This window comes from Chanodichthys erythropterus, chromosome 23 (assembly GCF_024489055.1).
Source record: "Chanodichthys erythropterus isolate Z2021 chromosome 23, ASM2448905v1, whole genome shotgun sequence".
Lineage (NCBI taxonomy): Eukaryota > Metazoa > Chordata > Actinopteri > Cypriniformes > Xenocyprididae > Chanodichthys > Chanodichthys erythropterus.
In genome coordinates, this window is record NC_090243.1 from 17,582,082 (window position 1) to 17,609,642 (window position 27,561).

General features: G+C 35.9%; 5 protein-coding genes across 17 annotated transcripts in view; 3 read left to right on the forward strand and 2 right to left on the reverse strand.

Moving 5' to 3' along the window:
• Positions 1–4,189: 4,189 nt before the first annotated feature.
• Positions 4,190–5,653, forward strand: LOC137014401 (DNA ligase 1-like). 2 transcript variants are annotated; one of them, XM_067378696.1, is made up of 2 exons: positions 4,190–4,842; positions 5,301–5,653. In XM_067378696.1, exons 1-2 carry the CDS (start codon positions 4,224–4,226, stop codon positions 5,507–5,509), a joined length of 828 nt encoding a protein of 275 aa, XP_067234797.1. In that variant the 5' UTR covers positions 4,190–4,223; the 3' UTR covers positions 5,510–5,653. The 2 variants fall into 2 exon arrangements, with proteins under 2 accessions (XP_067234797.1, XP_067234798.1); XM_067378697.1 differs by having other exon boundaries at positions 4,190–4,836.
• A 780-nt stretch (positions 5,654–6,433) lies between these two features.
• On the reverse strand, positions 6,434–9,762 carry LOC137014301 (dynein axonemal assembly factor 3-like). The gene is made up of 11 exons (XM_067378565.1): positions 9,395–9,762; positions 9,097–9,206; positions 8,875–8,968; positions 8,361–8,521; positions 8,097–8,273; positions 7,676–7,798; positions 7,477–7,599; positions 7,115–7,322; positions 6,860–6,974; positions 6,685–6,759; positions 6,434–6,572 (listed from the first exon to the last, which is right to left on the reverse strand). Exons 1-11 carry the CDS (start codon positions 9,474–9,476, stop codon positions 6,434–6,436), a joined length of 1,407 nt encoding a protein of 468 aa, XP_067234666.1. The 5' UTR covers positions 9,477–9,762.
• Positions 9,763–12,157: 2,395 nt separating this feature from the next.
• On the reverse strand, positions 12,158–14,878 carry LOC137014039 (uncharacterized). Of its 3 annotated transcripts, none has more exons than XM_067378142.1 (3): positions 14,759–14,878; positions 14,268–14,600; positions 12,158–14,031 (listed from the first exon to the last, which is right to left on the reverse strand). In XM_067378142.1, the coding sequence occupies exons 2-3, from the start codon at positions 14,482–14,484 to the stop codon at positions 12,785–12,787; spliced, it is 1,464 nt and encodes a 487-aa protein (XP_067234243.1). In that variant the 5' UTR covers positions 14,485–14,600; positions 14,759–14,878; the 3' UTR covers positions 12,158–12,784. The 3 variants fall into 3 exon arrangements, with proteins under 3 accessions (XP_067234243.1, XP_067234242.1, XP_067234241.1); XM_067378141.1 differs by having other exon boundaries at positions 14,711–14,816; XM_067378140.1 differs by having other exon boundaries at positions 14,268–14,827.
• A 1,185-nt stretch (positions 14,879–16,063) lies between these two features.
• On the forward strand, positions 16,064–20,462 carry LOC137013678 (uncharacterized). The gene is made up of 7 exons (XM_067377657.1): positions 16,064–16,100; positions 16,359–16,526; positions 16,920–17,249; positions 18,087–18,233; positions 18,359–18,406; positions 18,636–18,752; positions 19,107–20,462. Exons 1-7 carry the CDS (start codon positions 16,064–16,066, stop codon positions 19,490–19,492), a joined length of 1,233 nt encoding a protein of 410 aa, XP_067233758.1. The 3' UTR covers positions 19,493–20,462.
• Positions 20,463–20,914: 452 nt separating this feature from the next.
• The window catches only part of kcnc3b (potassium voltage-gated channel, Shaw-related subfamily, member 3b), a 79,231-nt gene continuing 72,584 nt past the window's right edge, over positions 20,915–27,561 (forward strand). For 3 of the 10 annotated variants that reach the window (XM_067377756.1, XM_067377755.1, XM_067377748.1), the window contains exons 1-3: positions 25,470–25,504; positions 25,928–25,984; positions 26,086–26,151. The gene's annotated coding sequence lies outside the window, so the exon portion shown is untranslated. Of the gene's footprint in view, positions 21,520–25,469; positions 25,505–25,534; positions 25,623–25,927; positions 25,985–26,085; positions 26,152–27,561 lie in introns of those variants that run through there. The other 7 variants (XM_067377757.1, XM_067377754.1, XM_067377749.1 and 4 more) reach the window with 6 other exon arrangements.

Genomic DNA, 27,561 nt, shown 5'->3' on the forward strand with positions numbered 1-27,561 from the left:
ATAACAATTACAGTACAATTAGAGCCCCAGCGTTTACTGGTAAAAACAAACAAAAAAAACAAACCCAAAAAAACATTTAATTGCAGAGCTATCTAATTGTAATTGTTTCTAGTACAAATTAAATTATAGAGCTCTCTAATTAATTATAAAAAATGCAATTACGATGAGTAACGTTGGGGACATTTTACGCTCAAATAGTTTGCCATATGCATCTTGCGGAAGAACGCTGTAGCACTATATAGAGAGGGACCATATGTACTCTGAGCAGAGTTGATTTAACTCTGGAGATTTTACTGTGCACTCAAGTCTCCACCATTTTAGGAAAATATATTTTACATATTTAATATTGTTAAAATTGTGTAATATTTATGAATTATGTAGGCCTACTTATCCATTTCATTGAGAGTGACGTCGTGGCCATTGCCATTTAGACAGTCTTAACTTAGCGGCTTTTTATGCAACTTATGGACTCATGGACATATAAAAAATTAGTTAATGATTTAGATTTTATGTTTTAACAAAATGTGCCATGCCAGAGTGATTTGTAAGAAATGTGTAAGAAGAATCTCTAGATTTTGTCCATAGCAAGCTGTGCTTACTTTGGCAAGATGACCAGCCACCAGAACTTCATTCCGTTTCGCATATTTTAATGAAGATAAACAAAACACACAATTCATGTTAAATGCAAACCCTGAAAATCTGGTTTCCATGACAGGTGTGAAGGCTGGATTCCAGAATCCACTGCTGCTTTGATATATATCTTTCAGTGGTTGGTAATCAAGTTATTAATCAATATTTATCCTTCTAAATATAACACTTTGAATGACTTCTTAAAGCTCATGAGATTTAGTTACATGTCTGTTCACTACAGAACATGCTCTCTCGTTGTTTTTGAGAGAAGCACACAGCACATGTCAAAACATACAGTACATTTACTCTGTCAGCTGAGCATGACAGCCAAGATCACTAGAACTGATTTGTGACCTCAGGGATCCTGGATGTCATCCAAATAATTGCTTCTGACTAACAGCCCTTATGTGGAAATTTTCTACATTCTTCTATGCCTTCACCAATCAGAATCATTCAACCTGACCTGATGACGTAGTTCAGTGACCTGTGTTAGAGTATAACTGCTGCTGTAGTGAGTGTGTATGCAGAGCAGCCTACAAACTTCTTGCTGAGTGTTGAAGCTGACTTCTGCTGATGAAACTGCAAACTATTCTTCAGTAAAAAAATTTTCTCAATTGATTGCATCTCTCCTTGTCAGCTTCATTCATCATATCTGGTCTGTAAATTACCCTACAGGTGCAAATACGTTGAACTTTTGATTAGGATTCAATACAACTGCTGCTCAAGTGAGCTCACGTCTTTCTGGGTGATAGGACAATAAAATCAAGGTGAGCTACAGAATATAATTTTTTTTAAACTTTTTTTAAAGATCGTTTTCTATTTTTTTAAATTGTACTCAAAACTCTGTAAAATTACAAACATAATCTCTAAATGAACAATTCTGGCGTTATTTTAAGTATTACGACATTAATGACAAATTACAGTAATTCACATTTTTATTAAGGGGAAAATACTGTATTTTTATACAGATTTTGTAATACAAATGCATGTAAAATTACAAAAATAATCTGTAATTAAACAGTTACAAAACAGTTAAAACAGTCAAATGACTGAAAAAAAAAACTAAAATTAAAGTATAATTAAAAAAAAAAGAAAAACACTTATTTTACAGGTATTTCCTTAATTATTACCATCAAATACCTTCACTGTAAAAAATAATTGTAAAAAAATTGTCAAATAGCTTGCAGCAATGGCTGCCAAACAAAAACTGTAAAAATAAAAGTAAATTAAATAAAGTGCAAATATTTTACAGAAATTTTCATTAAACACATTCCAGAAAAACACTGTTATTTTCCTGAATTATTATAATCAAACACCTTCACTGCAAAGAATGTAGAAAAAAAGTCACATGCAGCAACAGAACATTAGATCTCTCTAGATCTCCGTATCTTCACTTATTAGAAACTTTAAAAATTAAATATAATCTATTATATTTAAACAATCATCAGATTAATTGTATATTACTTTTTTTTTTTAAATTGCTGTTGCTTTTTGTTCATCTTGATGTTTATAGCATTTACACACTTTTAGAAATAAAATGTTTATGAGAGAAATATTAATGAAGGCTTCATTACTGAAGCATCTGTTAACATGAAGTTCCTGAACTCAGTCTGTGGTGTAATGCTTTGAGAGGTTTTAAGAAGGCACGGTGACAGCAACCTTTTCAAATTTATTGTTTGATTTTGCTGGTTAATCTAATCTAATTTCAAATATAGAAAGTGGATTTATAGTCAGCTTTTTTTAACATACCACCTTTATTTTATTATTATTATTTTTATTTATTATGCTCCAGTCCCATTTTCAACTTTATGACTGGATTCCTTATTTTTCAAACAGTGAAACAGTGATCACTCACAGAACAATAATAAAAACTAGAGATTGTTAAAGTACATATGCAAAGAGTAAATAAATAAGCACTGTTTCCATTTCATTAATGACATTTCTTTCTTAATCGGTCATGATAATAACTGATGTTGAAAGAAGACGGATGTTATGATAGCTCATCTTTTTAAATTTTTTAAAAGTTTTTAAATTTAAATTATTCTTTAACTCAAAACTTTTGATTCCTACTGTATGTCTATATAACAACATCTGTTTTATCCTGAACAGTTTTTGTTTGTTGCTGTCATATTTAATTAAATTGAATCAATACTGCTCATCTCTAATTGTTATAGGTTAACATCAAAATAAGATTTGAGGAGATATTCATGGATATTCATTTATATGGTCATCATTTATTTTCCAGGCTTACAGTGGATTATTCATCTCTGAGGTCCAGAAATATTAATAATGGCTGAAGCTAAAGAAGTGTCAGAAACTAATCAAGGCAAGTAAACGATCACTTGTTGTGACTCACATAATGACTTACATTGTTTCATTCTGTACATGTCTCTGGTTTGACATACTTAAATAATATGATTGCTTTTTGACACCAAGTTCCAAACTATGTTTGACTAGTAAACTGAAAAATATAATGGTGATTTTAAAATGACTATGGGTGCGATGGGGACTGTTCATTTTATTGACAATAAATGTATTTTTCCCTCCCACTATAAATATTAGTCTTGATGTTTCTATTGACACTGTAACTGTTGACCCTGGAAAAGATGTCATCTTACCTGTTCATCTCTCACCTGAAACCAGTGCTAAAAGCCAAAACAACCAACAAAAGTACTTTCTGATTAAAGGGTTAAATCTGACTAAACATATGCTAGTAATGTCTCAAGTAGTCTATGTACTATATTACAATAGACAAATAAAAGGATCTCTTCATTTTATTTGTACAACAATACACTCAGTCATGTCTGGCAAATTGAAAAATATGTTTTCAGTATCATTAGGATTTGTAAAAAAAATAAAGGTAATTAATTTAGAGATAACATATTTCTTTGCAAACTGATTAGATTATACATCATTAAACTATATGAAACTATAATGAATCTGATGCATTGTCAGTCTATTGAACCATTTACACAGATTTTAAACTAGACCTATGAGCACTTTACCTACTTTGGGGAGCATCCAACAATCCCAACACATAAACTTAATAAAAATACTATATAATGTTTTGATGGGAATCTAAAAATTCTGAAAGGTTTGTGTCAGGCTTTTAGATGAAAGAAAATAACAACACAGAGAGTGTGTGTGTGTGTTGTATTGACCCCAGATGACCCCACAAAGAACGAAAGTTACAGAATCTTTGGACAAAAGACAAAATCTTTTATATTAGACTAAATTTTGACTCAATATACTATCGTCCTTACCTACACAGTATAAACAGGTGTGAAAACATGATTTACTTTTTTCTTTCATGTTATGTGCGTGGCTCCGTATAAATTATATGTGAAAGTGTATGAGAATGTTAAGAGAATCATACTATGTTACCGTAACTGCAATGGAAATATACTTATTTTCTATGATTAAAAGAACCAGTGAGGTTTTCATTCTTGTGATTAATAGGTTAAATAACACAGTTCTCTCAATATTTTGTGATTTCAGAGGAAGGAGAGGTGCTCAGAGAGTTAGAGGAATTTAAGAGAGTGGTGATGGCAGAGGAGACAAAGATAAAGGAAATAGAGGAACGGATCAAGGAAATGAAGAGCAAGACAAAGGAACTGAGCCCGGAGGAAGAGGAGGAACTGGAGAAATTAGAGGCAGTAATGAAAGAGTGGGAAAAAGTCAAGGAGAAATTGAATTTAGAGAAATTGGAGAAAGACGGGGAATGTCTTAAGGAATATGAGAAAAACCTAAAGGAATTGGAGAGAAAGAAGGAGGAAGAGGATAAAAAAAATAAGGAATATGAAAAAAAGCTGAAGGAAATACAAAAAAAGGAGGAGGAATTGGAAAGGCGTAGAAAGGAAGTAATGAAAATAGAAGAGGAGGCTAAGAGAAACATTGAGGAAATTGTCCTTGAAATGAATAGGGAGAAAGCAGAGAGAGAGAAAGAGTTGAGAGAGACGAAAGAGAGGTACGAGATGGAGAGACTGGAATTCCAGAGACAACAAGAGGAATTCCAGAGAAGGATGGAGGAAGTCGATAGAAACCTTAAAAGAATTGATGATGGAGATTTCATCAACAAAGAAATGGACATGAAGTTTTATTCAGATGATCCAGAGTATGCGAAGCTATTAAAAGACTTAGGCCTGTGGAAAGATCACACACCGGAAACATCCAAAACAGAAGAGGAGAGAGAGCCCAGAGCCACAAGTGGGTGTAAGAAGCATGCAATTGTTGTCATGTAATTGTAAATAAATCTTGTAATTTAAATTAATTGAAAATATCTTGAAATCTGTCTTAGTCTATGGCACAGTAAAGGCAAGAAGCACCTACAAGGGACCAAAACCTTGTTGTATGTTTGTTTTAGATGAAGAGGTAATATAGTTCAATTGCACCTGCATTTGTTTGTGTGTATTCAACAATTGTATTATTCAACAATATCACTGATCTGTCTGCATTGACACCATTGTATGTGAACTGAACTGAGCTGGACGATGACATCACTGTTTTCTCCAGAGCTGAACTAAATTAATAACTAATGATTTTTACAGTGGAAATGGATCAGTACTTAATTAAGCTGGCCATTTTCTTCCAGAGTGACGTGACTTGTGAATTAGATTGAGTTTATGTAAGTTATGCATGTCATGTTTTTTGTTTGTCTGTTAATATTGCAGCGGAAACAGAAAGTGGTGATCCAAACACAACACAAACAGGAGAAGAAACTTTCACTGACCAAGAGACCCCAGATACATCATCACAGGTTCAGCAAAGAACAAGTACATCAGTGATTTCACCTGAAAGAGCTACACAAACACAAGAGGACCCTGGAGCTACAGTGCAGACGACTCAAGGAGAAGAGAGTGTTTCCACAGAGCAAGAGTGATCCTCCACAGATATATAATCACAGGAACGAGAAAGAGAGAAAGAACATCCCAATCAGGCTCATCACTAACAGGAGATACAACACAAACACCAGAGTACTAGAAAAATTGTATAATCTTTGTTTGGTTAACTTACCAATTTATTGAGTCTTTCCTATGTTGGAAACATCTCAAATCATTCTCATTTTTGTTACTGGTTTGGTGATGTTTCTGATTTATGTTTTCTGATTGGATACAAAGGGCCTAAAGTGATTTCTCATGATACTTATTTTAATGATTTCTGTCAGGGATCTTTTGGGTTACAGCAGCTTTAATATTCTGTTTTCATTGAATGCAACATAAAATTGTATGTTATAATGTTGTTAGAGCATCTAATCCATAATTGTTTTTTACTGCTTCTTTACACAAGGTCAAATTAAGATCAAAGAATAACTTCATACTAATTCACACACTGTATTTTGCAAGTTATCTGTTTTACAATGTTATTCTTTTTTTCTGTACTGTCTAACACTGCTATTCATCTCACTTGAGTTAAAACCTTACGATTTTTTACTGTTGTTGTTATACTGTCACTGTAATAATAAATGAAGTTAAAAACGTTGTGTAGTGCTGATGTCAGTGTGGAGAGGCAGTGTCAATAGAATGTCGGTGACACCCGGTGGCTATTTTAGATACAGCACCTAAACAAAATCTCAGAAACTTAAATTTGGTTCGACTTATGTCTTTGATTTGATAGTAATTTTATATATATTTGATTTACATGGAGGGGGGGGGGGTTGTAAGCAGTTAATAAGATCTCCCATTTAAAACAATTTTTCGAAGCTGAAATGGTAATTTTTATTTTTTTTTTTGTAATTCATCAAATGTCTATGGTTGATGTAGTGCAGTGTATGTTTGTAAAGTGTGTATCTGTAACTGTGAGTACTTCAGTGTTTTTTCCATGTGAATACTGCATATACGTCACTGCTCTGGTTGTGTGTTGCAGTGAATCCTGATTCTTCAGCGATCTCCTTCACTCTGTCAGCAAAACCTGATGCTTGCTCTTTTGAAAGGTCCAACAGGAAGCTGAACAAGAAAAACAGATCATAAGCATTCACACGTTTTGCTTATTAGCTATGTATGTCATTTAGTGGCAATGTTTTTGCGTGAGAGAAAGAGAGAGTGATGACAGACTCACTTTGCCAACTCTATCACCAGAGCAGCATCAGGCGCTGTGATCTCTCTCAGAGAAGAATCGAGCAGATGAACCATACTGAGAAAACACAAGAGATTGTGTTATCATCAGATAGTTTATGCTGGTCACTTACAAACTCAAATACAGTTTCTGTGAGCTGCATATGAACAGGCTTCACCTGGCTGAACAGAAGATGCTGTTGAACAAGTTCCTGTATTTGTTTTTGAGAGGAAGTTTGTTGAGCGAGTCTGGAGACAGAAATGACACTTTCACTCCACTCACGTTCAGCAAATCTGGAAAAACACAGGAACAGAAAGAAAATGTGTGTGAAACTGTATCTCAGAACTATTAGCTGCTTTCATGCTGCACTGTTTCCAGCATTTCACTGTCAATAGAAGTACATTATTTATGTTTTGTCATAACAGGACGTTACCAAGCTCTTGTGTCTGTTGCTCAGGTTCTGTGTGAGTTTGAAAGGAAGGTGGATCATTCTGGATCTTCTCTTCTGTTATGAGACTGTCTGTGGATTGACAACAGGAGCTTGAAGGGTTTGGTACACCTTCATTCAGTAAAGAGCGCCATCTAGTGGAAAGACATTCAAACAACGCCAGGATGTTCACTTCAGAAATATCCTGAGCCGTCTGAGAGAGAAAGATGGCCAGAGAAAAGTAAATGTTATTGAAATACTATATCATGAAACAAAATTATAAGCTATAAATATGAGTTATAAATGTAGTATTGAACAGAGGACTGACATGGTTTGAATTTAGTGGTTAATGAACTAGTTTCATTCACCTTTACATGTTGATTGTTCTGTGTCTTCAGCAGGTCTTTGTTTTCTGTCTCTATCCCGAAGGACAGATACGGACTGGAGACGATGTCGCCCCAATATCCTCTAACAGCGACCCGATCTCCTCTCTGGTACAAACACACACAGTTGTATGGCAATGTTTCATGGGCCGCAACTATTACAGTAGACAGTCAATCTACTCACATGATTAAACACTCGAGTAGAAAGCAGACTCTGATTGGCTGTTTGGTAAAGCCCCTCCCTCATTTCAAAGGCCACACCAGTTTCCCTCCATTTCACATACTGACGTTTACTAATGACGCCACACTGAGAGAGAGAAAAACATTTTGTAGAACAGCGATGAGACAGGATTAATATCCTTAACTAAAACTAAAACCATAAAAACATTATTTCTTGAAATAAATGTTACCTGAAATAAAATAAAATGTTAAAAAAACTTTTAGGCCTATAAGTATATAGATTAAACATTCACATTTGTAACAAAATATGGGCTGAAATAAATTAAATGTCTGTGTAACATCCAGTAAAGTGAGTTTTATTGCACTGCTCTGATTGGCTGTCAGGAGTGCAGGTGTATAATAATGTCATGTTATTGAGTACATACTCCTCTCTGGTGCAGTTTCATGGTGAGATCCCAGTCGAAACACCCCTGTCGTGAGTCGTAGCGAGTCCCCAGGTGCTGCCGAACACGGGCGTCCCAGACCTTACGCACACTTGCTGGAGCTGACGGCGGCCGTTCCCACAGTTTAAAGATCCGGACCAGCTCATCCCTCTCCTTAAACTGTGAAGAAACAGCAGACGAGTGGATATCACTGAGCTGAGTTTATGACATTCAGTATAAACACACATATATTAATGCATGCTGGACCTTCAGTAGGCTTGTATCAAGGCAAGGATGTGTGTGTGAGTCAGAGGACAGAGTGTGTGTGATGGAGAGAGAGAGTTGAGCCGCGGCGTGTTTTAAAGTCTCTTCCGTCTCTTTGCGAATCTCAGAGTTTCCAGACACCTCCAGAAACACTTCTGTCTTCTCTGAAAAATACAACACAGATAAACCTCAACTAGATCTTATCTGAGTATGTGAACATGAATGCAGTATGTGACATTTATAGTGTAAAAACGGTGTCTAGAAACAGAAGCACATTTGTATTTTCTGGAGATTTTTTAAATACATCATTCCCTAACTTGAAAACAACAGGAATTGTCAAAGTGTAATATAAAATATCAATTTATGAGATTTAATTTGTATTATATATTATATATTTATTATATATTTTTTTTAAATATTTGTAACATTTTTTAATTTGTATACATATACAGTGTTGGGAATTATGGGTTTGATACTTATTATTTTAAAAGAGCAGAAGCTATATGAAGGTACGTACTGTGTAGACTCATGTTCTCAGGGGTCAGAAGTGATAAATATAGTAGTAATAGTTGTCTGGCAACAACCTCCATACTGTTCTCAATCACCCAAACCTGTAACATGCCACACGTCTCATCATTAACACATTAACATGATCAAAACATTGATTTAGGATGTGGTAATGAGTGATAAAGGCTGTTATGCCATATGTAACAGACTCTGAGGTCAGTGAATCTCTCACATGTAGCGTGTCTGAGTCTCTCAGTCCAGTGATGGTCTTCAGGATGTGTCTGGGATCTCCACTGCCCACCAGCAAAAAATTCAGCTCTCCATCTGACCTCACTGTGTTTTCTGTATAGAAAATACATAAAAGTAATGAGAATTTAAATATAAAACAAATGCATGTAAACAATGATGCATATTTACTATGTTTAGTCAGATACTGAGATGGTTTACTATTATCAGTATGAAATGTGATTTAATCTCTGTGGTTCTTTTTCTGTGGTTTATTAGTGTTTACTCTGACGTTGATGGTTCACCTGAGTTCAGGAGGTCTCGTGCTGGTCCGAATCCCCACCAGGTCACACATCCCGTGCCCTCAACAGTCCGACCGGCCCTCATTATTCTCAAAAACACGATAATGTCTGAATATCCTAGGAATATCAAATAATATCCCACTCCTCTCTCCCGTTTCAGCGGAGTCGAGCGGACTGCTGTTGGTTTTGGTTAGCTAGCAGCTGGCTAAACTATTTGGTCGCCAAACTTAGCTAGTGATGCAACTAAAAATATATCTTACTTTTACAGAGCAGGTCTGCACAAGTATGTGTAGCCTTAGTATATACAACATATATGTAGCAAGTAGCAACATGTGATTATAATCCTCTGTGAAACTAACCTCTCGCTTCTCTTGCCGTGTAAACGCAAGCTAAAGTTTGGACCGCGGTTGCTTAGCAACAGGAAGCGCGCGTAGCCTACTGGGCTTGATTCATCGACATCTCAAAATTGTACTGTTTCAAATTAATTTATCAGAGTTACTACTAGCAAACCTGCCAAACTAGTGTCTCATTAGTGCGACAACGTTGGCACTGGGAGTTTCTGTTGAAACCAACTTCTTGGACATACATTTTATTTGGTAGGATTCAGGGAAAAGCTCAGTTCCTAAAATAAGCGCTTTTTATTTTCTTTTTCGTAACCAACACGGTTGGGTTAAACAATTAACTGTATTTTCTTAGCTGTTCTGTCTTGTCAACAGGATTGTAATGTAAGTATAACTATATATACAGTACCATTTATCTATAACACGATCTAAACAATAGAGTGTTTGCACCTACGTCACGGTTTGGTCAGTTGCCCGGATGCGCGGCCATATTGGAGATACTCGGATGTAAACAACAGCATAGATTGCACGGGTAATGTACTATATAAGACGTTGTTTTGCTAAATTTGTATGTCTAAACCACAGAAAAAACGTGTGGAAGCTGCTAAATCATATAGAGAAGGACTTGGTAAGCAGGAAAGGGCGCGATATTTTGACAAACTAAAGTTAATAGGTGGTAAAGATCCGTACGAGCTGGCTCCTTTGTCGTGGACTGACGACCCGACAATTCTTCCTAACATTTCTTATCCCGACATAGTGAACTACTTAGTTTTTTCGCCAAGCCCATACACAGCTGAGGACCTTAAATGTTACAAAGGTTTGGACGCCTATAACCAGATGGTGTGTGGATGGGTGAGAGAGGCACAGCATCAGCTCATCAATGACATGTGTCTTGTGAAAGCCAAGGTTGGTGATCCACTGCTTTGTTGCACCTGTTACCTGTTCAGTTAGTTTATTAAAGAAATAAATGAATAAGAGGCTAGTTTGTTATTCCTACAAGCTTATATTTAGTTGTCTTATCTATTATGTAGGTACTTCATTCCCAGCGAATACGAGAAAAACCCCTGGAACCCTGGGTAATTGCTGAAAAGTCTGGAAGGATTCTTGGAGCCCACTGTACTTGTATGGCTGGCCTGGGGGAGACGTGCACACATGTTGCTGCTTTGTTGTTTCTGATTGAAGCTACAGTGAAACTGAGGGACTCAAAGACAGTGACTCAGGAAAAGGCATATTGGATGTTACCTACTGGAATGTCAAAGGTAGAGTACAAGGAATGTCGAGAGATTGACTTTACTGCAGCAAAGACATATAAAGTAAAATAGCTGCTAAGAGTGACTGTGCTGGTCATGTACAGTCATTTGATAAAGAATGTGCCAGTTCTACTGTTAAAGGAAGCAGAACACCGCATCCTACCAGTGATGAATTTTCATCATTATTCAACACTCTCAGCACAACTGGCTCAAAGTCTGCTATTTTATCCCTGATTGAGCCTCATTCAGATGATTTTATTCCCAAACCAATTAGTGCAAAGTTTCCTCTGGTGTTGACTGAACTGCGAAATGAGGAGGCACTTCACATGGATTACAGTGATGTATTGTCCATTTGTAATGATATAAACATTTCAGTATCAGAGGAGCAAGCAAAGGCAGTTGAAATGGCTACAAGGGATCAAGCTTCTTCTAAACTGTGGTTTCAGTTTCGTGCTGGTCGAATCACAGCATCTAAAATGAAAACTGCATGTTGCACTGATCCCAATCAACCAGCTCAGAGCTTGATCAAAAGTGTATGCTATCCCCAGTCATACAAATTTACATCAAAAGCTACTACCTGGGGATGTTCTCATGAGAAATTTGCACGTGACATGTTTACAGATGAACATAAGAAGTCTCATGAAAATGTGAAAGTGCACGAGACAGGTTTTTTCATTAATCCATGTGTGCCATACTTAGGTGCTTCCCCAGATGGCCTTGTTTCTTGTGATTGTTGTGGTGTCAGTGTCATTGAAATTAAATGCCCATTCTGTGTAAAATCTGATAAGTTAGACATTGTTACGGGATTTTACTTGGAGAAGGATGGTGATGGGAAACTGACACTAAACAGAAACCACCAGTATTTCTACCAGGTCCAAACGCAGCTTGGAGTGTGCAAACTGGAGTCTGCCTATTTTGTTGTTTGGACAGAGAAAGACTTGCATGTTGAACACATTTTGTTTAATGAAGAGTTCTGGGACATGATATGTAAGAAAAGCAAACACATTTTTGACACAGCCATTATGCCCGAACTAGTTGGTAAGTTCTACACTAGGCTTTCATCGACCATGGTTAATGTGTCAGAACAACCTGGTGTATCTGTCCCTGATTTGGATGGTTCTGACAATGATGCAAGTGGAAGTGGGCAAGAAAAAACTGGTGTCACTGTGGCCAGGTTGAGTTTGGTCAGATGATTTTGTGTGACAATGCAAAATGTCATATTCATTGGTTTCACTATTCATGCGTTAATGTTGAGATTGCTCCAAAAGGAAAATGGTACTGTTCAAACTGCCGTAAGCTACCTCAGTTTCTTCCAAAAAGGTTAAAGAAAGGTATCAAGTAAAAAAAAAAAATTGTTATATGCAGTAAACCCTGCTGTAGCTTCACGTTTTCATTTACATCTGTGATGTACAGCCTAAGTTTAGTCAAGCATAGTGCATTTTTTTCCTTAAGCACTTTGTTTAAATTAAGCTCAAAGTTTTATTTTAATATTTATTTTATTTATTTCCTTTTGAAAATTTAATGTGTGTTATTTAGGCAATTCACACTGATAACTTTTTTCTTACCGTTTTATTTTAGAACTGAGTACATTTTCATATCATTTGTACATCATACAAAAAAGTAAAAAGTTGTTGCATACCCAACTGTTCTGTTGCTCTTTTAATACATTTGTGTTGTTTTAAGGACATTGGTATACTATGTGTTTGTACTAAACAATACTATTTATTTACAATTTATTTAAAATATTTACAATGAAATCACAAAGATAATTTTTTTACCAACATTGCCTAAAACAAGCAACTTCAGTCAAAATCAACAACTGATGGACAAAGGTTCACCAGAGCACAACAGACAAGTCCGATCTTGTCTACTGTACAAAAATTATCATCTTTTCTCATCAAGAAATCAATTGGCAATGTCCCCCCCAATATACAATATTTCTGGCGCACACTACCAATCACGCGTTCAACGTGAATCCTAACATGAGCGATTTTCCTTGTGGTTTCTACATCAACTGGAGCTAGCTGCGACTTCCCACGGGTAAAGGCTGGCATTTTTACCTGAGCCATAATGCAACCTAAAGTGTCCTGAATATCAAAGCCACGGTCAGCAAGAACTAAATCACCAGGTAAAATGTTGTCCAGAAAGCCACAGTTTTCCGTGATGTACTTGTCACTTACTCTTCCTCCCCATGCATTTGAAATGTAAGAGACTGTGCCCTGTGGTGTAATACCAATTAAGAACTTGACTGTGTTATGGTGCTTGTAGGATGACCATGTTTCTGCTCTGGCTATAAGGTTAGATGGACGATCTATAAAGACCTCAAAGCAGTCGATAATAGCGACACATTTTTTCCCAAATTGTTTTCTGAATTGCATTGGCATGGTTTTCACTAACTGTTCTCTTTCTGGCCATATAACAAGAGGTTTCATCCGAATAAACATGACATCAATAACATCAGTGAATACCCTAGATGCAGTGGCGATTGACACGTTGAATGCATAAGACAGAAATGTTGTAGAAACATTAAGCCTTAATCTCATTAATGTCAGCATTAGCACCTTGAATGCATTAAGTGACTTCTTCACAGGGAGGTGGGGACTAATGTATGTAAATAGTGCTAACAAAATCTGATATGTAGGTAGACCAGTGAAAAATAAAACCTTTTCATCTTTACCCTCAAATGCACTTTGGTCATAGGAAGAGGACACATTTTCAACACAAGAACGCAACTGAATGTTTTCTGTTCTCAGATTTTGAAGTTCACTGGTCATAGAATCAATAAAATCACCAGACATTTCTGTTTGAGTTCCTACACTGCAGATGTTATCGCCGACATAGTCACTTGTAGCAGAATCATCATCTGGTGTGTCCATGAGAAGCAAAGAATGGGCAGCAGCATCCTTGAGTTTCTGCTGGGCTCGATTCACACGGCGTGTGTAGCGTGATGTCAGTGAGTCCTTAGGTGGCTGTGGTTCTTGCTTTCCTCTCATATTAACGCTTGGCACCCAATCTGGATCATCCTTCTTGTACAGGTCAGACCTTTTACCTAGAATACAATGATGGTAAATATAGCACCATTAACTAAATTTCAGTAACATTTTACAGAAAATATGTCTTGTAAATTATGTCTTCAGAAAATAAGTCTTGTAAAATTGGAGTAGGTTATTAAATGAGATTTGAATCAAATTTTTAGCCAAGAATTTAACAAACAGCAACGTAATGTCAATATGAGTGTCTACTATTACACAGCAAAATTAGTTTTTAGCTTAATATTTCACCTACCTGACAAGAAATGATTTGAACAAACACGAATGTTGTCAAGATTCTTGCCCTGGAAATCCTGATTCAGTTTGGCCAACCACAAACGCCTTCTTTCCTCAGATAGTTTTTTGCACTCTTCTCCTTGATTTGTTAAAATTTTTGGCAGTCTGTAGTACTCAAGATGTTTTTCCCGGTCCGACCGATTAGTACAGCCCAAAACACGACAATAATTGACCATTTTCAGCAGCAATAATCAGCGAAACTTGCGAGCTCCGTTCAGTTCAGTGGCATTGTTTACGTTCAGTACCGCCAGCATGGCCGACTTCCGGATTGATGACGCGTCGTGAAAACACCCTATTATACATTTAAACAAATATCCATTAGGCCTATTAATTACATTGAATATTCAATCTAGCATCCTAGCTTCCTTTATGTGGTAAGTGAAAGAACGTAAGAAATGTCACCTGATCAGCTGAAGCTGACGTGATTAGACTTTCTAATGTAAATCTTACCTGACCAGTCATTCAACTAGCGAAAACAAGGGAAACTATTTCTTCTGTTACCAGAAGGAATACGGTGGCCGAGAGAGCTCAACGCGCTGCAAATAAAGAAAACATCTTCATCAGTTTGACAACACACGCGCTGCAAACTCCACAACACTTACAAATAGTGAAACGCGCTGCAAATAAAGAAAACATCTTCATCAGTTTGACAACACATATGCGCTGCAAACTCCACAACACTTACAAAAAGAAAAACGCGCTGCAAATAAAGAAAACATCTTCATCAGTTTGACAACACATGCGCTGCAAACTCCACAACACTTACAAATAGTGAAACGCGCTGCAAATAAAGAAAACATGTGGAGTTTGCAGCGCATATGTGTTGTCAAACTGATGAAGATGTTTTCTTTATTTGCAGCGCGTTTCACCATTTGTAAGTGTTGTGGAGTTTGCAGCGCATATGTTGTCAAACTGATGAAGATGTTTTCTCATTTGCAGCGCGTTGAGCTCTCTCGGCCACCGTAGAAGGAAGGTAAGTACATTTATTTATTTGGGCAGATTAATGTATGTTTTAGGATACAACTGGATCGTATAAATTGAATTATAACCACATATTAATGTGCCTGTGATTGTTGCTCTTCTGAGTCTCTTTAAATTGACATCTGAAACTAAAATGTTCAAAATACATTTATTGTTTAAAAAAAAGAGTTATACATAATACTGGATCTCGTTCAGAAACATAATAGGCGTAGGTCTATATTTGTTTTTACCGTCGTACATAAATTTTATACATATATATTTGTCGTATTTAACATCACAGTTTCATTATCATTAAAACTAGCAAACAGCAGCCTTTATTTATGTACCTCATGTATCTGTGTATGTTTTATTTATGTATGTATATTATTTACACAGGACGTATATACAGATTTTGTTTACTCTTATCTGTAAACGAGCAAGCTCCTTTCGTTTTTGTTTTGAGTTTGCCTGCTGTCTGTTCTGCCAGTAGGGGGCAGTAACATGCCTAAGTTACCCTTTTTATTTATTTAAATATGATGATTTTATAAGAACTGTTTAAAATCATGTTATGTTAAGTTTTATAATAATAATGATGATGTTTTAAATAGTTAAAATGTTCTATTTTATTTATTAAGAGGTTTGAATTTAATTTATTTACAGCTCATCAACTTAAGGTTTGTTAAACGTCAAAAAATAAAATGAGAGGATATATTCATGGTCACTTTCATATTGTCATGTTTTCTAGGCTTACAGGGGATTTTCCATCAGCGTCTCAGATGTGCAGAAATATTGAAAATGGCTGAAGCTAAAGACATGTCAGGAGCTAAGCAAGGCAAGTCAAAAGAAAAATTATATCTAATGCTTCAGCTGAGTCTCGTACATAAAACGATTACAGAAATGACACATTTCTGTGTCATTTCACACACACACACACACACACACACACACACACACACACATATATATAGATATATATATATATATATATATATATATATATATATATATATATATATATATATATATATATATATATATCATTCATTATTTTTTTATTCATTATTATCTTGTCTCTTTCTCTCTTTCTCAGAGTTGTCTCTTGTTTGCCAGTCTGACATTGCATATTTTAATCCTGGAGATGATGTTGTTCTGTCGTGTCATCTTAATCCAGCCATCAGCGCTGCTTCAATGGAGATCATGTGGTGGAATAAGGAGGATCTGGTCTGCCATTGTAAGGATGGACAGATGATAGAGAGCTGTGAGGGTCAAGTGAGTCTTTCATTGGAATATCTACAAAATGGAAATGTGTCTTTGACTCTCAGAGATGTCAGGAGATCACAGAAGGGCCACTATATTTGTCAAGTCATCCATGAATGTCAAACATTACAAGATACTGTTTTTCTCCATATCAGCTGTAAGTATTCAAATAAACATGTTTGAAAGATATTCAACATAAGACAAAACATTTTCAGATTGAAATTGTAGAAAAGCTGAAATTGTTTCTCTACCTGGTAGAGCATGTGTACTGATTAAGTCAAATTTATTTATCCACAGCTGACATTTCTTCAAAGCATCTTTACAGAAAAATATTGCAGTAACAATGTCTTAATGTTACTACTGTTGATGTGTTTCACAATATTTCTCCATCCAGCTGAAGATATTAGCCTTGTGGTTCCTAATGGCACTGTATCTGCTGACCCTGGATCAGATGTCGTCTTACCTGTTCATCTCTCACCTGAAACCAGTGCTGTGTCCATGACAGTCAGATGGTTCAGAGAGACAGAGCTCATTTATCAGTATAAGAACAGGCAGGAGAAAACAAATGATAACTATGAGAAACAAGTGAGTCTGTCCATCCAGGAGCTGGAGAGAGGAAATCTTTCTCTCACTTTGAGAAATTTTGAGCCGTCAGATTCAGGAAAATACACATGTAAAGTGTTTCATGATGGATGTCTGCAGACTGGAATAGTTCACTTGCAAGGTAAGATACTGTTTTAACTGCAGTTGCATATCCATTACTGAACTTTTCTTCCCCAGCTCATTACTGTAGATTGTTTATTGAAAAACACATCAATATTTTGAAATTTGAGGGGTTTTTTTATATATGAAAAACAAAACATTTCTACTTAAAACATAGTGGCCGCAACATTTCTGGACACTTGAATTTAATGGCATTAGATACAAATGATCAAACTAAGTGGCATCTGCAAACAAATGATACTAGAGCTTTTCTTAGAACAAACTTCATTTTCCTGGGACACTTCTTCAGTTATTTTTAATCAGCTGGTCTCATGGTCGTGTTTCATGGATGTAAGATGTTCTTCTCAAATTCATCAAAATTCTTTAAAACTGAAACAAAACGTTTTGGAGCCTATTGACTTCTATTGTATGGACAGGAAAAAAAACAATGAGACATTTCTTGAAATATTTTATGTCACACAGAAGAAAGAAAAATATAGAGGTTTGGAATGACATGAGGACAGCTAAATATGATTGAATTTTAATTTTTGGGTTAACTATCCCTTTAACATGTGTACATATTTCACAAAGTTTGACAACCATCAAGTGTCCAAGACTTTTTGTCTTTATTTTAAAAAATGTATATATTTTTTCAAATTTTGTTATCTATCCAACATTATTTTATGTTTTGATTGAAAAGTGTGTTTGTGCTATATTTCTTTAAAAACAAATGCCACTTGTTTTGATATATAATGCAAAGACATGTAAACCTTTTTAAATTGTGGCTTTAGTGTCCAAATAATTTTTTGGGCAAGAACTGCTGTGCTGTGACATTTAAAAATCACAATATTTATTTTAGAGATTCAGAAGTGTGATGAAGCTAATTTGAGACATCTCCACACTGTGCTGAGACAAGTACGGGATGACATTCTGCAAGAGAAAGTACAACTATTAACAAGAACCTTAGGATTGCTTCAAGAAACACTCAATCAAGGTGGTGCCTTTGGTAAGTCTGAGAGACAATGAGAAGAAAAAAATTCTAAAGATTATTACAAAAGTGAGCTATACATAAAGTAAATTTTTTTAAAAATTTTTGTTTCTGATTAATAACATTTATCATTTTAATTTTAGGCCGTATATCTGGACGCTCAAACAGTATGGAAGGAATTCCTCCCTTCAGTAAGATATCACTTTAAATGCATGTGTTTTTCTAAGCTGAAAGTTTGAGGATGATCAGAGAATACTACAATGTTACTGTAACTAATGAAATGGTAGTTACTGTATCTTTAATGAAGAGCTATTGAGATGTTTATTTAATTTTTGTTGTATTTAAATTTGCAATCCAATCTATAATGTCATTTTTTGTATTTTAAATAATATTTTATTGATATCTTGTGATTGCCTGCAGTGGAAGACGATGGTATGGACAAGCCACGCACAATGGCAGGAGAGACACTGAAACGTGTGTTTGGGCAAAATATCAAACACATTACCAACGGATTACGTTCTATGAGTGTACCAAACTGTAAGTGTAATATGTGGGTATACAAGATGTATGCACTTGCTGTTATAAATTGATGCTTTTTTTTTACCTACTTTTTCTTTTTCCCATGCAAATGATTTTTACTTTAATCTGTGCACTAGAAAGCAGTGTCAGTTAATTTCGTTAGTCTCTCAATGTCCACAGTATAGACAAGTGTTGCCTACCGGGAAGCAGATACACCATACCTTGGTATATCTGTTCGGTTATTTTTTTTTTCCATAACCATTGTAGGTGGAGGGCTGACTTACAGCACCACTGCAGCTGCATTTGTTTTGTGATTTGGTTAGTTCCATGTTATACATGTCCTGTTTCTTTGCTTGTGTGTTAATACTGCAGTGGCTGGACACCATCACGATCAAAACCCAAGACAAACAGGAGAAGGGAATACTGCCACTCAGCAAGAGTTGTTCAGCCCAAATATACTATCACGGAATACGCAAAGAGAAATAACCTCAGAATTAGTCCTTTTACCAACAACGGCTAGGACACATGCACAAGAGAACCCTGGAGCAACAATACAAATGTATCAGGAAAGAAGACGAGAGAGTAAATCCACAGAGCAAAGGAGATCGTCCCTACCGGTACAAGAAAGTGAAAGAACATCACAATCATCCTCATTACTACCAGAAGATACAACACAAACATCAGACAGGCCTGAAGACAGAACGCCAGGGACTCAAAGGAGATGCCATAGTACAAATACATACTGCCAGGTTACTTAATTATTAAACATAAAGTAGAAGATATACATACTGGTCTATTATGGTTAAAACATGTTAATAGAACAATCTTAAATACTGTGTATAGTTAATTGATCATATTTTTTTTTTTACATTTTTTTCTACATCTGTTTTACACCTTACACCTCAAATGTGATGCAATTTGTAAAGCATTTAAGCTGACATTCTTGTGGTAGTTATAGATCTTAGCAACTTGATAGCTTATGTTTTTTTTTTTTTTAAGTGTGAAGAGGAAGTTGCAATAATCTTTTCTTTCCTATTCTGACAAACAAGAAATGAATGTACTTGATTGGCGTGAGCATGAGTTGATTTTGCCCATATGTAGGCCAGCTAGTAGTTGCTGTGCGAGTAAACCTCACTCCTCTGATCTCAAGAGATGCTTTAGCGACTGATGCTAGGGGTTGCAGCCTTTAGCTCCCTTGTTAGAGCGTCCAACTCCAATGCCGGAGACCCAGGTTTGAGGCCCGCACAGAGCGGGGCGAGTAGGACCTGGGTGAGGGGTTACATTGGTGCCCTGACCCGGATGGGAGTTAGGTTTAGGGGAGTGAGTGTAACGGCTGTGAGGGATATACTTACCGTGTTTTCAATGGCATACACTTTAAAAAACTGTTTAAAGCTCCTAGATCACTTATAATTTTTCACAACTCATGTTGTCTGGAGTTTTTTTCTACTGGAATTTCTTGAAAAGATATTTTTGCAGTGTTTTGTCAGCAGAACAAAACTAAAACACTTAAAATAACCCACTTACAAACCCACTGAAGAGATATCTTCTATCCCTCAGAGCCTCGCTTTCATTCCCGTTAGAAATCAAAGATGGCGCTGCTGTGAATAAGGTCTATGGGGAATTGATTGGACTGTTGTTGCTGTCATCTCATGTGAGTGACAGGTTGCCCCGCCCCCACGCCAGTAAACACGTCATCCGATTTTGATTAAAGATTATGATGTCACGTGAATTAAAACATTTTGTGCGTTGCTTACATGTTATATTAAACAATGCAATATTACATTTTGATTTCATGGTGACTTTAAAACCGGCTTCAAAATTCACACCTGACATCACCTAGACACTAATTCATACACTCAAACTGATATGAATATATTAATTAAATATAAAAGTAGAGTAAAAAGATGCATTTCCCCAGAACAATGACTAGTGGTCTCAGGCATATGTACACAAAAAATATTGGTTACACTTTATTTTACAGTGCCGTAGTTACATTGTAAATACTCAAATAAGTACTGAGTACTATTAATTATATGTACTTACTATAGAGTTACACTTAGGGTTAGGATTTGGTTGAGGGTTAGTTACTTGTAATTATGCATAATTTACTGTTATTACTATAGTAAGTACATGTAGTAACATGTAACTACGGCACTGTAAAATAAAGTGTTACCAAAATATTTCACATTTACAGTCTGTGAAGGTCGCTCTCTTTTTACACCTTTTTGTATGAATTTCTCCGTTCCCTTCGCGCGCGCCACGTCACAATCACCTACCGAACTCGCGTGAGTCCTCCCACCGCCCACGCGTGACATCTGAAAGAAGAAAAAATGAAATAAATAAATGAGCAAGGTGCAGTTCCGCCAGGGGCCGTGAGTGTGTGTGCGCGTGAATGTGTGTGTCGTCTGTCTGAAACATGAACCGCTTGCATTAGACATCAGCAGGGCGATTGAAAACGGGGCAAAAATCACCACCAACATCATCATCTTCATCATCCTTCTGTTCCACGGGGGAAACCTGTTCGCACGCGCCGGGGAGCAGGAAGATCAAATTAGGGTGGTGAAATTATTTGTGCAAGCTGCCTATGAAGGGGAGGAAGGTGTAACACACACACTACAGAGTGTGTGTTGTTGTTTCCATTAGTGTTAATGATCTTATTTACTACTCTCTTAATTATCCGCTCTAAAAACATCCGTGGAAAACTGGAGCATACATGTCGTGATCTGAGAAAAGCATCGGGTTATTCTTATGGATTAACATATGCTCTAAACTCAACCCAGGTCAAGTGAGTATGCTGCTGCTTAGTATAGATGTCTACACTCTGTCTGTATAGTGCACCAAATGTCTGTATATTGTGTGTGTGATGTTTGTTGCATGCAATTTTCTGTTAAATTGGGATTAAATAAACTCTCTGTCTATTTATCATACGTTTCCAGTGTTTAATGGTTGAGGATGTTAATCTATGGTGAGCGATACACTCACAGCATTCAACAAGTATTGTTTTGTGTTGGTGCGTTCATGGTAAATGCATTGCCACCAGCATTGATGTGGAATAGCATTTGTGTAGGATATCATGGCACATGGACAGGTGTGTGAAATGAGATGCAGGACACACCACATACATGTTCACATGTTTTGCACAGTCTATTTGAGCATATATACTCATACAGACAGATTTATGTGGATTAAAAGCTGGAATAGGATTGCTCGGGATAATTTTCACCTATTGGCCTGAGAGTATAAGGAAGCCACCATGGATAACTAGTGTCATGTCTTTCCTGCAGGGATGAGTAATCAGGGAGAGACTGAGAGAGAGAAACAGACAACAGAGCAGAGCTTGTGTGAACTCGTGAAATAAAAGCACGGAAGAGGGCAGAAATGGGAGGCATCAGGTTTTATTTATATACCGTTTAAATAATTAATGAGCTGTCTATGGATGTTGAACTCGGTGACCAGGTCTGGTGTGATTGCTGCAAAATTTTAGAAGATAATCGAATGATCTGACACATGCTTTGTTGATTTAAATATCCTTATTCCTCCAAGTTAGAGCATTTGCTCTTAAATAAAATCATACATTGAGTAAATGGAACATCTGCATTTTTATCAATAAACCCTAAAAAATTCTGGGTTGTTTCAACCCAGATTTGGGTCAAATATGGACAAACCCAACCGTTGGGTTAAAAAATGCATTTAAAAATTTAACCCAATGGTTGGGTTTGTCCATATTTGACCCAAACTTGGTTTGAAACAACCCAGCATTTTTTAGAGTGTACAGTTAAAATTGCTGTTCTTGTTTTATGATATACAGTTTTAGAATTACACTTGATTGAATTAAAATTAGTTGTGATTGATGTAGTTTAAATGTTTCAATATTACACTCTAAAAAATGCTGGGTTAAAAACAACCCAAGTTGGGTTGAAGATGGACAAACCCAGCAGTTGGGTTAAATGTTTGCCCAACTTGCTGGGTAGTTTTTATTTAACTCTAACTATTGTTTAAAAATTACTGTAGGCTATTGCTTAATTAAAATTAACCCAAAGTATGTTGGAAATGAACATTTATGAATGTTCGATGAATAATTATTAAACAATAAACATTTATTAAATTGCTTATTAATAAATTTATATTAATAAACTATTAAACTATTAAATTTATATTAATAAAATATTAAAGCTTATTAATAAACATTCACCTTTTGTCTATTATTGTTGCCTCTAATTGCATCTTGTTTTTAATTTCCCAACTATTTGGGGTTCATTTTAAACTAGCCATATAGCAATTTTTAAATAATAGTTGGTTTAAATAAAACTACCCAGCAGGTTGGGCAAACATTTAACCCAATCGCTGGGTTTGTCCATTTTTTTTTAACCCAACTTGGGTTGTTTTTAACCCAGCATTTTTTTAGAGTGTATAATAAAATGTTGAGTTCATTGAAATTAAAAAAATTGAGGTAATACAATGAGAGATTGATTTAATCAAAAGAAACTCAAAATATTTAGTTATCTGAACCACATTATTTAAGTTAATTTGACAGAAGAAAAAAATTTATAACAAATCATGAAAATTATTTTTTTTTACAGTGTAGGCTTTTATGTTTTAGTGTGGACAATAAGTGAGATTGAACTGATAAAATGGTATGTAAGATTTTTTAAATGTGTCTTTTGCTCACTGAGGCTGCATTTATTTGATCAAAAATACAGTAAAAATAGCAATATTGTGAAATATTATTACAATTTAAAATAGCCATTTTCTATTTGAATATATATTAAAATGTAATTTATTCCTGTGATCAAAGCTGAATTTTCAGCAGTCTTCAGTGTCACATGATCCTTCAGAAATCATTCTAATATGCTGATTTGATACACAAGACAAATTTATTATTATCAATGTTGAAAACAGCTGTGTTGCTTCAAATTTTGGTGGAAACCGTGATACACAGAATTCTGTGATGAATAGAAAGTTTACTTGAAATAGAAATATTTTGATCAATTTAATGCATCCTTGCTGAATAAAATGATTATTTTCTTTAAAAAAAATCTTACTGACTCTAAACTTTCAGTTCAGTGCTTTTCTCATGTCCTGTTCTATAGTCTAATATCAGCACAAAACTCTTGTTTCATTTCCTCTCTGTTTTTTCCTGCAGTTATATAATGTTATTTTCTGCACAAATTTCAACATATCAGAACTGTAGAACATTGTGTCCCTTCAGTTTAATTTTTGCATATTTGCAAAAAACCTATTATACTGCTGAGTTAACCGGCTGTATTTCGGTCAAGGCAGTCCTTGTGAAGTTCTGACGGGTCTGTTGACATTTACATGATGTCACTGTGCCCCATCTCTCACTCAAAAAAATAACATGTTGGTCTAACTTAATTCAATTATGACACCTATTTCCACACATTTGAAATGATTTATTTAAACTTAAGCTAGGTTAATTGTACTGATGAGTAAAATTCATCCTAATTGAATGAGTTCACACCAGTTTCATTTGACGTAATCTGTGAATGTTTCCTGAACATAATTCACTCTTGTTGATCCAACCAGTGCTATTGCAATTCAGACTGGTGCCCTTGTGCAGAGTTGCTCAAGTTTTCTGTGAAACATTTGTAGCATGCAAGTAATGATCAGGTAAAGAACTTCTCATCACTGACTTTAGCACAGTTAAAGCTTGTTGAGAACAACTTAGATTTATTTCATGTAGCCACCCATAGCTTAACCACAAGGTCTACACTTCAGCATAATGGTAACCTCATAAAAATCGACATAACATAAACTCTTTTAAATGTCAAATATAACTGAACATCAAACTTTAAAAGGTATTTCCCTTTCCTAAAAAACACATTAAACAGCACTTAATTTAAACATTTACTGTCCCGATCTATCCCTACGCAAAGCATGCTGGGAACTAGAAATCCACTGCCCAGTTTCAATAAATGCAACATAAATGATTTGTGTAGTCCTAACACAAATGGTTTAGGTTAACCTAACATTTTGCAAATTTAATTTCATTTAACATGATACAATTGAGTGCAAATGCCAATTAAGTAAAAAACTAAAGATTTGTGTTGGCAGCTAGAATCATTTTTTTGAGATTCTCTCTCTTCAGACACTTTGCTGTAATTGCTGTTAAACCTAAAAATTAATTTTCACAGTGTAGACTTTGTTTTAGTCTGTTTGGACAATCATAAGTGAGATTGAACTGATATAATGGCCTGTAAGATTTTTTAATGCTTTTGAAACAAGTCTCTTCTGCTCACAGAGACTGCATTTATTTGATCAAAATACAGTAAAAACTCAGTAAAAACATTACTCCAGTCTTCAGTGTCACATGATCCTTCAGAAATCATAATGACTTTTCTGATTATTATCAATGTTAAAAACAGTTGTTCTGCTTAATATTTTGGTGGAAACCATGATACATTTTTTATTTTTTTATTTTTTTTCAGAATTCTGTGATGAATAGAAAAAAACAGAATTTACTTGAAATAGAAATATTTTGTCTTTACTGTCTATTTTGATCAATTGAATGCATCCTTGCCGAATAAAATGATTGATTTCATTAAAAAAAAAAATCTTACTAACCCTAAACTTTCACTTCAGGGCTTTCCCCACTGCTTTCAGGTCCTGTTTTACAGTCTTATATTAGTACAAATCTATTGTTTCATTTCCCCTCTCTTTTTTCCCTGCGGTTATATAATGTTGTTTTCTGCACAACTTTCAACATATCAGAACTCTAGACTACTTTAGGTGTATCTCTGTTGTTCTCATTGGTAAGTATTGTCTGCTATTATCCTGATTTTAAGGTTGATTGTTCCGTGGACAGTGTGAAAGTTATGTATGGCAGTGGCTGAAATGAAGTGTCAGGGTCATATTTCTTATTGTTCTTTAGTGAGTATGATGATTGTTAAACCTGCTATATTTGTTATAGAGATATATCAGTTATTAAAACTGTAACATTTCAAAAGTTGGTTTCAATCCTTTCAGTTTAATTGTTGCATATTTGCAGTATTTAAAGAGCCTTGTCCCATAACCTATTATACTGCTGAGTTAACCGGCTGTATTTCGGTCAAGGCAGTCCTTGTGAAGTTCTGACGGGTCTGTTGACATTTACATGATGTCACTGTGCCCCATCTCTGCTAGAACTGCTAATAGATTCTCTCTCTCTCTCTCTCTCTCTCTCTCTCTCTCTTCAGACACTTTGCTGTAATTGCTGTTAAACTTGAGAAAGAGCAGAGCTCTCAGACACAGAGGTGAGGAAAGGGTTACACTGCTGTAAGACGATACACGTCCCTCATTTAGCAACTTTGACCTCTTACTCAATTCATATTTCTCATAATCCCTTACATTTCAGTCTCTGGTTCTGCAGGCTGAGATTTCTGGTTTATACACAGCTTCTGTTTGCCACTGACGGCCAAAGGTATGAGTTTGCATTGATAGTTATTTATATTTTTCTATTTCTTGATTATTATTCCTCCTCTCTCAACCACACAAAATTTTTATGATTGCCAAAGTGTAGTTAGATTATTAAAAGTAAGTTTACTTTTAATGTAGAATGCATATAAAGTTTATATCTTACTAATATTTCTAGTCATAAAGTATGTTTACGAGCTGCTTAATTCCTAAAATTTTAAATAAAATAAAAATCTATAAAATGTTTTGAAAATTCCATAAATGTGCCTGACAGAACCCTTTAAAATTCTAAATAGAACCTTTTGAAAAAAGCATCACTTCCAGTCCAGTATCTCTAATATCTCATACACAGGTTAGTGTGCAGAACACGTTTCCAGAAAGAGGAAGGATCTCCGCTGGCAGCCAATGGCGCAGTTGCGCGGTCTTTTGTTTGGAGGATAATAGGCTGCTGTTTGTGCTCACAGGTAGCTCAGAATGATAGTTTGCCCTTAAGGAAGGAAACGCTTTTCTACACAGCAGCAAAAGCAGACAATATGGTGTCTGCCCTCCACTGCAGTTTGTAGCACGCCGCTGAATGAAAATGTGAGACGCTTTGACTCGCGCGCGTGCACACACACACACACACACACACACACACACACACACACAATCACAGAGTCTGCTGCTTGAGAGACGAGTTCACAGCTGCAGAAATAGACACAGCACCAGTGCATCACGTGATGATTCTGTCTATCAGAGGATTTTATTGCTGAGGTGTTTTTGTATTAATAAAAACCCCGTGCGTGCACGACTGCTTGCAGGCAGGGAAAAGATCCTTTTAACGCGCGCGCTCTCTCTCTCTGTCTGCCCATATTTCTTTCTGCATCAGTGGATCTAATGTTTTGACCTTTGAAGGAGGGAGCGAGGGAGATGTGGGACGGCGTGCGTTTCTGATGAATGTCTCGATAGAATGGTTGAAATTGTTGGCGCAAAGATCAGATCAGGGAGGAGAGAGAGGGAGAGAGAGGGGGACGTGTGGTGAACAGGACAGTGTGTGTGGTGTCACTGCAAAGGGGAGGCGACTGCAGAACTCTGCATTGCTGCAGTTCCCTTCATGTCCTGATGGGGCTCCACTGCACCAGACGGGAACATGTGAGGGTCTGCCAGCCTTTAATGGGGAGCTGTAAGATTAGGAGAGTTTTGGAATACATATCATGCCTATTGTAACTTAAATTCTCTTTCACTCTCTGTCCTTTACATTATAGACCTTAATTAGGGTAATGCCATATTTCATTTTTGACAGTTTTGAAAGTGGTGAAAATTACGTAATCTAGGACCTTTATACAGTGCTTGCCGTTGTAAATTCAATATGGCATCTGACCTGACTAAAGTAGGCTATATTATCTTGTGTTCTTGCTGTATGCTCATTCTTTCTTTG

Excerpts from the sequence above, each read along its gene's own strand:
- LOC137013678 (XM_067377657.1), top strand. The coding sequence starts at position 16,064 with ATGGCTGAAGCTAAAGACATGTCAGGAGCTAAGCAAG. Across the intron at positions 18,234-18,358 it reads CAATCAAGGTGGTGCCTTTG|GCCGTATATCTGGACGCTCA; the intron begins GTAAGTCTGAGA and ends TTTTAATTTTAG. Across the intron at positions 18,407-18,635 it reads GGAAGGAATTCCTCCCTTCA|TGGAAGACGATGGTATGGAC; the intron begins GTAAGATATCAC and ends GATTGCCTGCAG.
- LOC137014301 (XM_067378565.1), bottom strand. The coding sequence starts at position 9,476 with ATGAGGGCCGGTCGGACTGTTGAGGGCACGGGATGTGTGACCTGGTGG. Across the intron at positions 7,323-7,476 it reads AGAACAATCAACATGTAAAG|ACGGCTCAGGATATTTCTGA; the intron begins GTGAATGAAACT and ends TTTCTCTCTCAG. Across the intron at positions 6,573-6,684 it reads CTGGTGATAGAGTTGGCAAA|CTTCCTGTTGGACCTTTCAA; the intron begins GTGAGTCTGTCA and ends TTTCTTGTTCAG.
- LOC137014401 (XM_067378696.1), top strand. The coding sequence starts at position 4,224 with ATGAAGAGCAAGACAAAGGAACTGAGCCCGGAGGAAGAGGAGGAACTG. Across the intron at positions 4,843-5,300 it reads GCCCAGAGCCACAAGTGGGT|CGGAAACAGAAAGTGGTGAT; the intron begins GTAAGAAGCATG and ends TTAATATTGCAG.
- LOC137014039 (XM_067378142.1), bottom strand. The coding sequence starts at position 14,484 with ATGGTCAATTATTGTCGTGTTTTGGGCTGTACTAATCGGTCGGACCGG. Across the intron at positions 14,032-14,267 it reads TTCAAATCATTTCTTGTCAG|GTAAAAGGTCTGACCTGTAC; the intron begins GTAGGTGAAATA and ends ATTGTATTCTAG.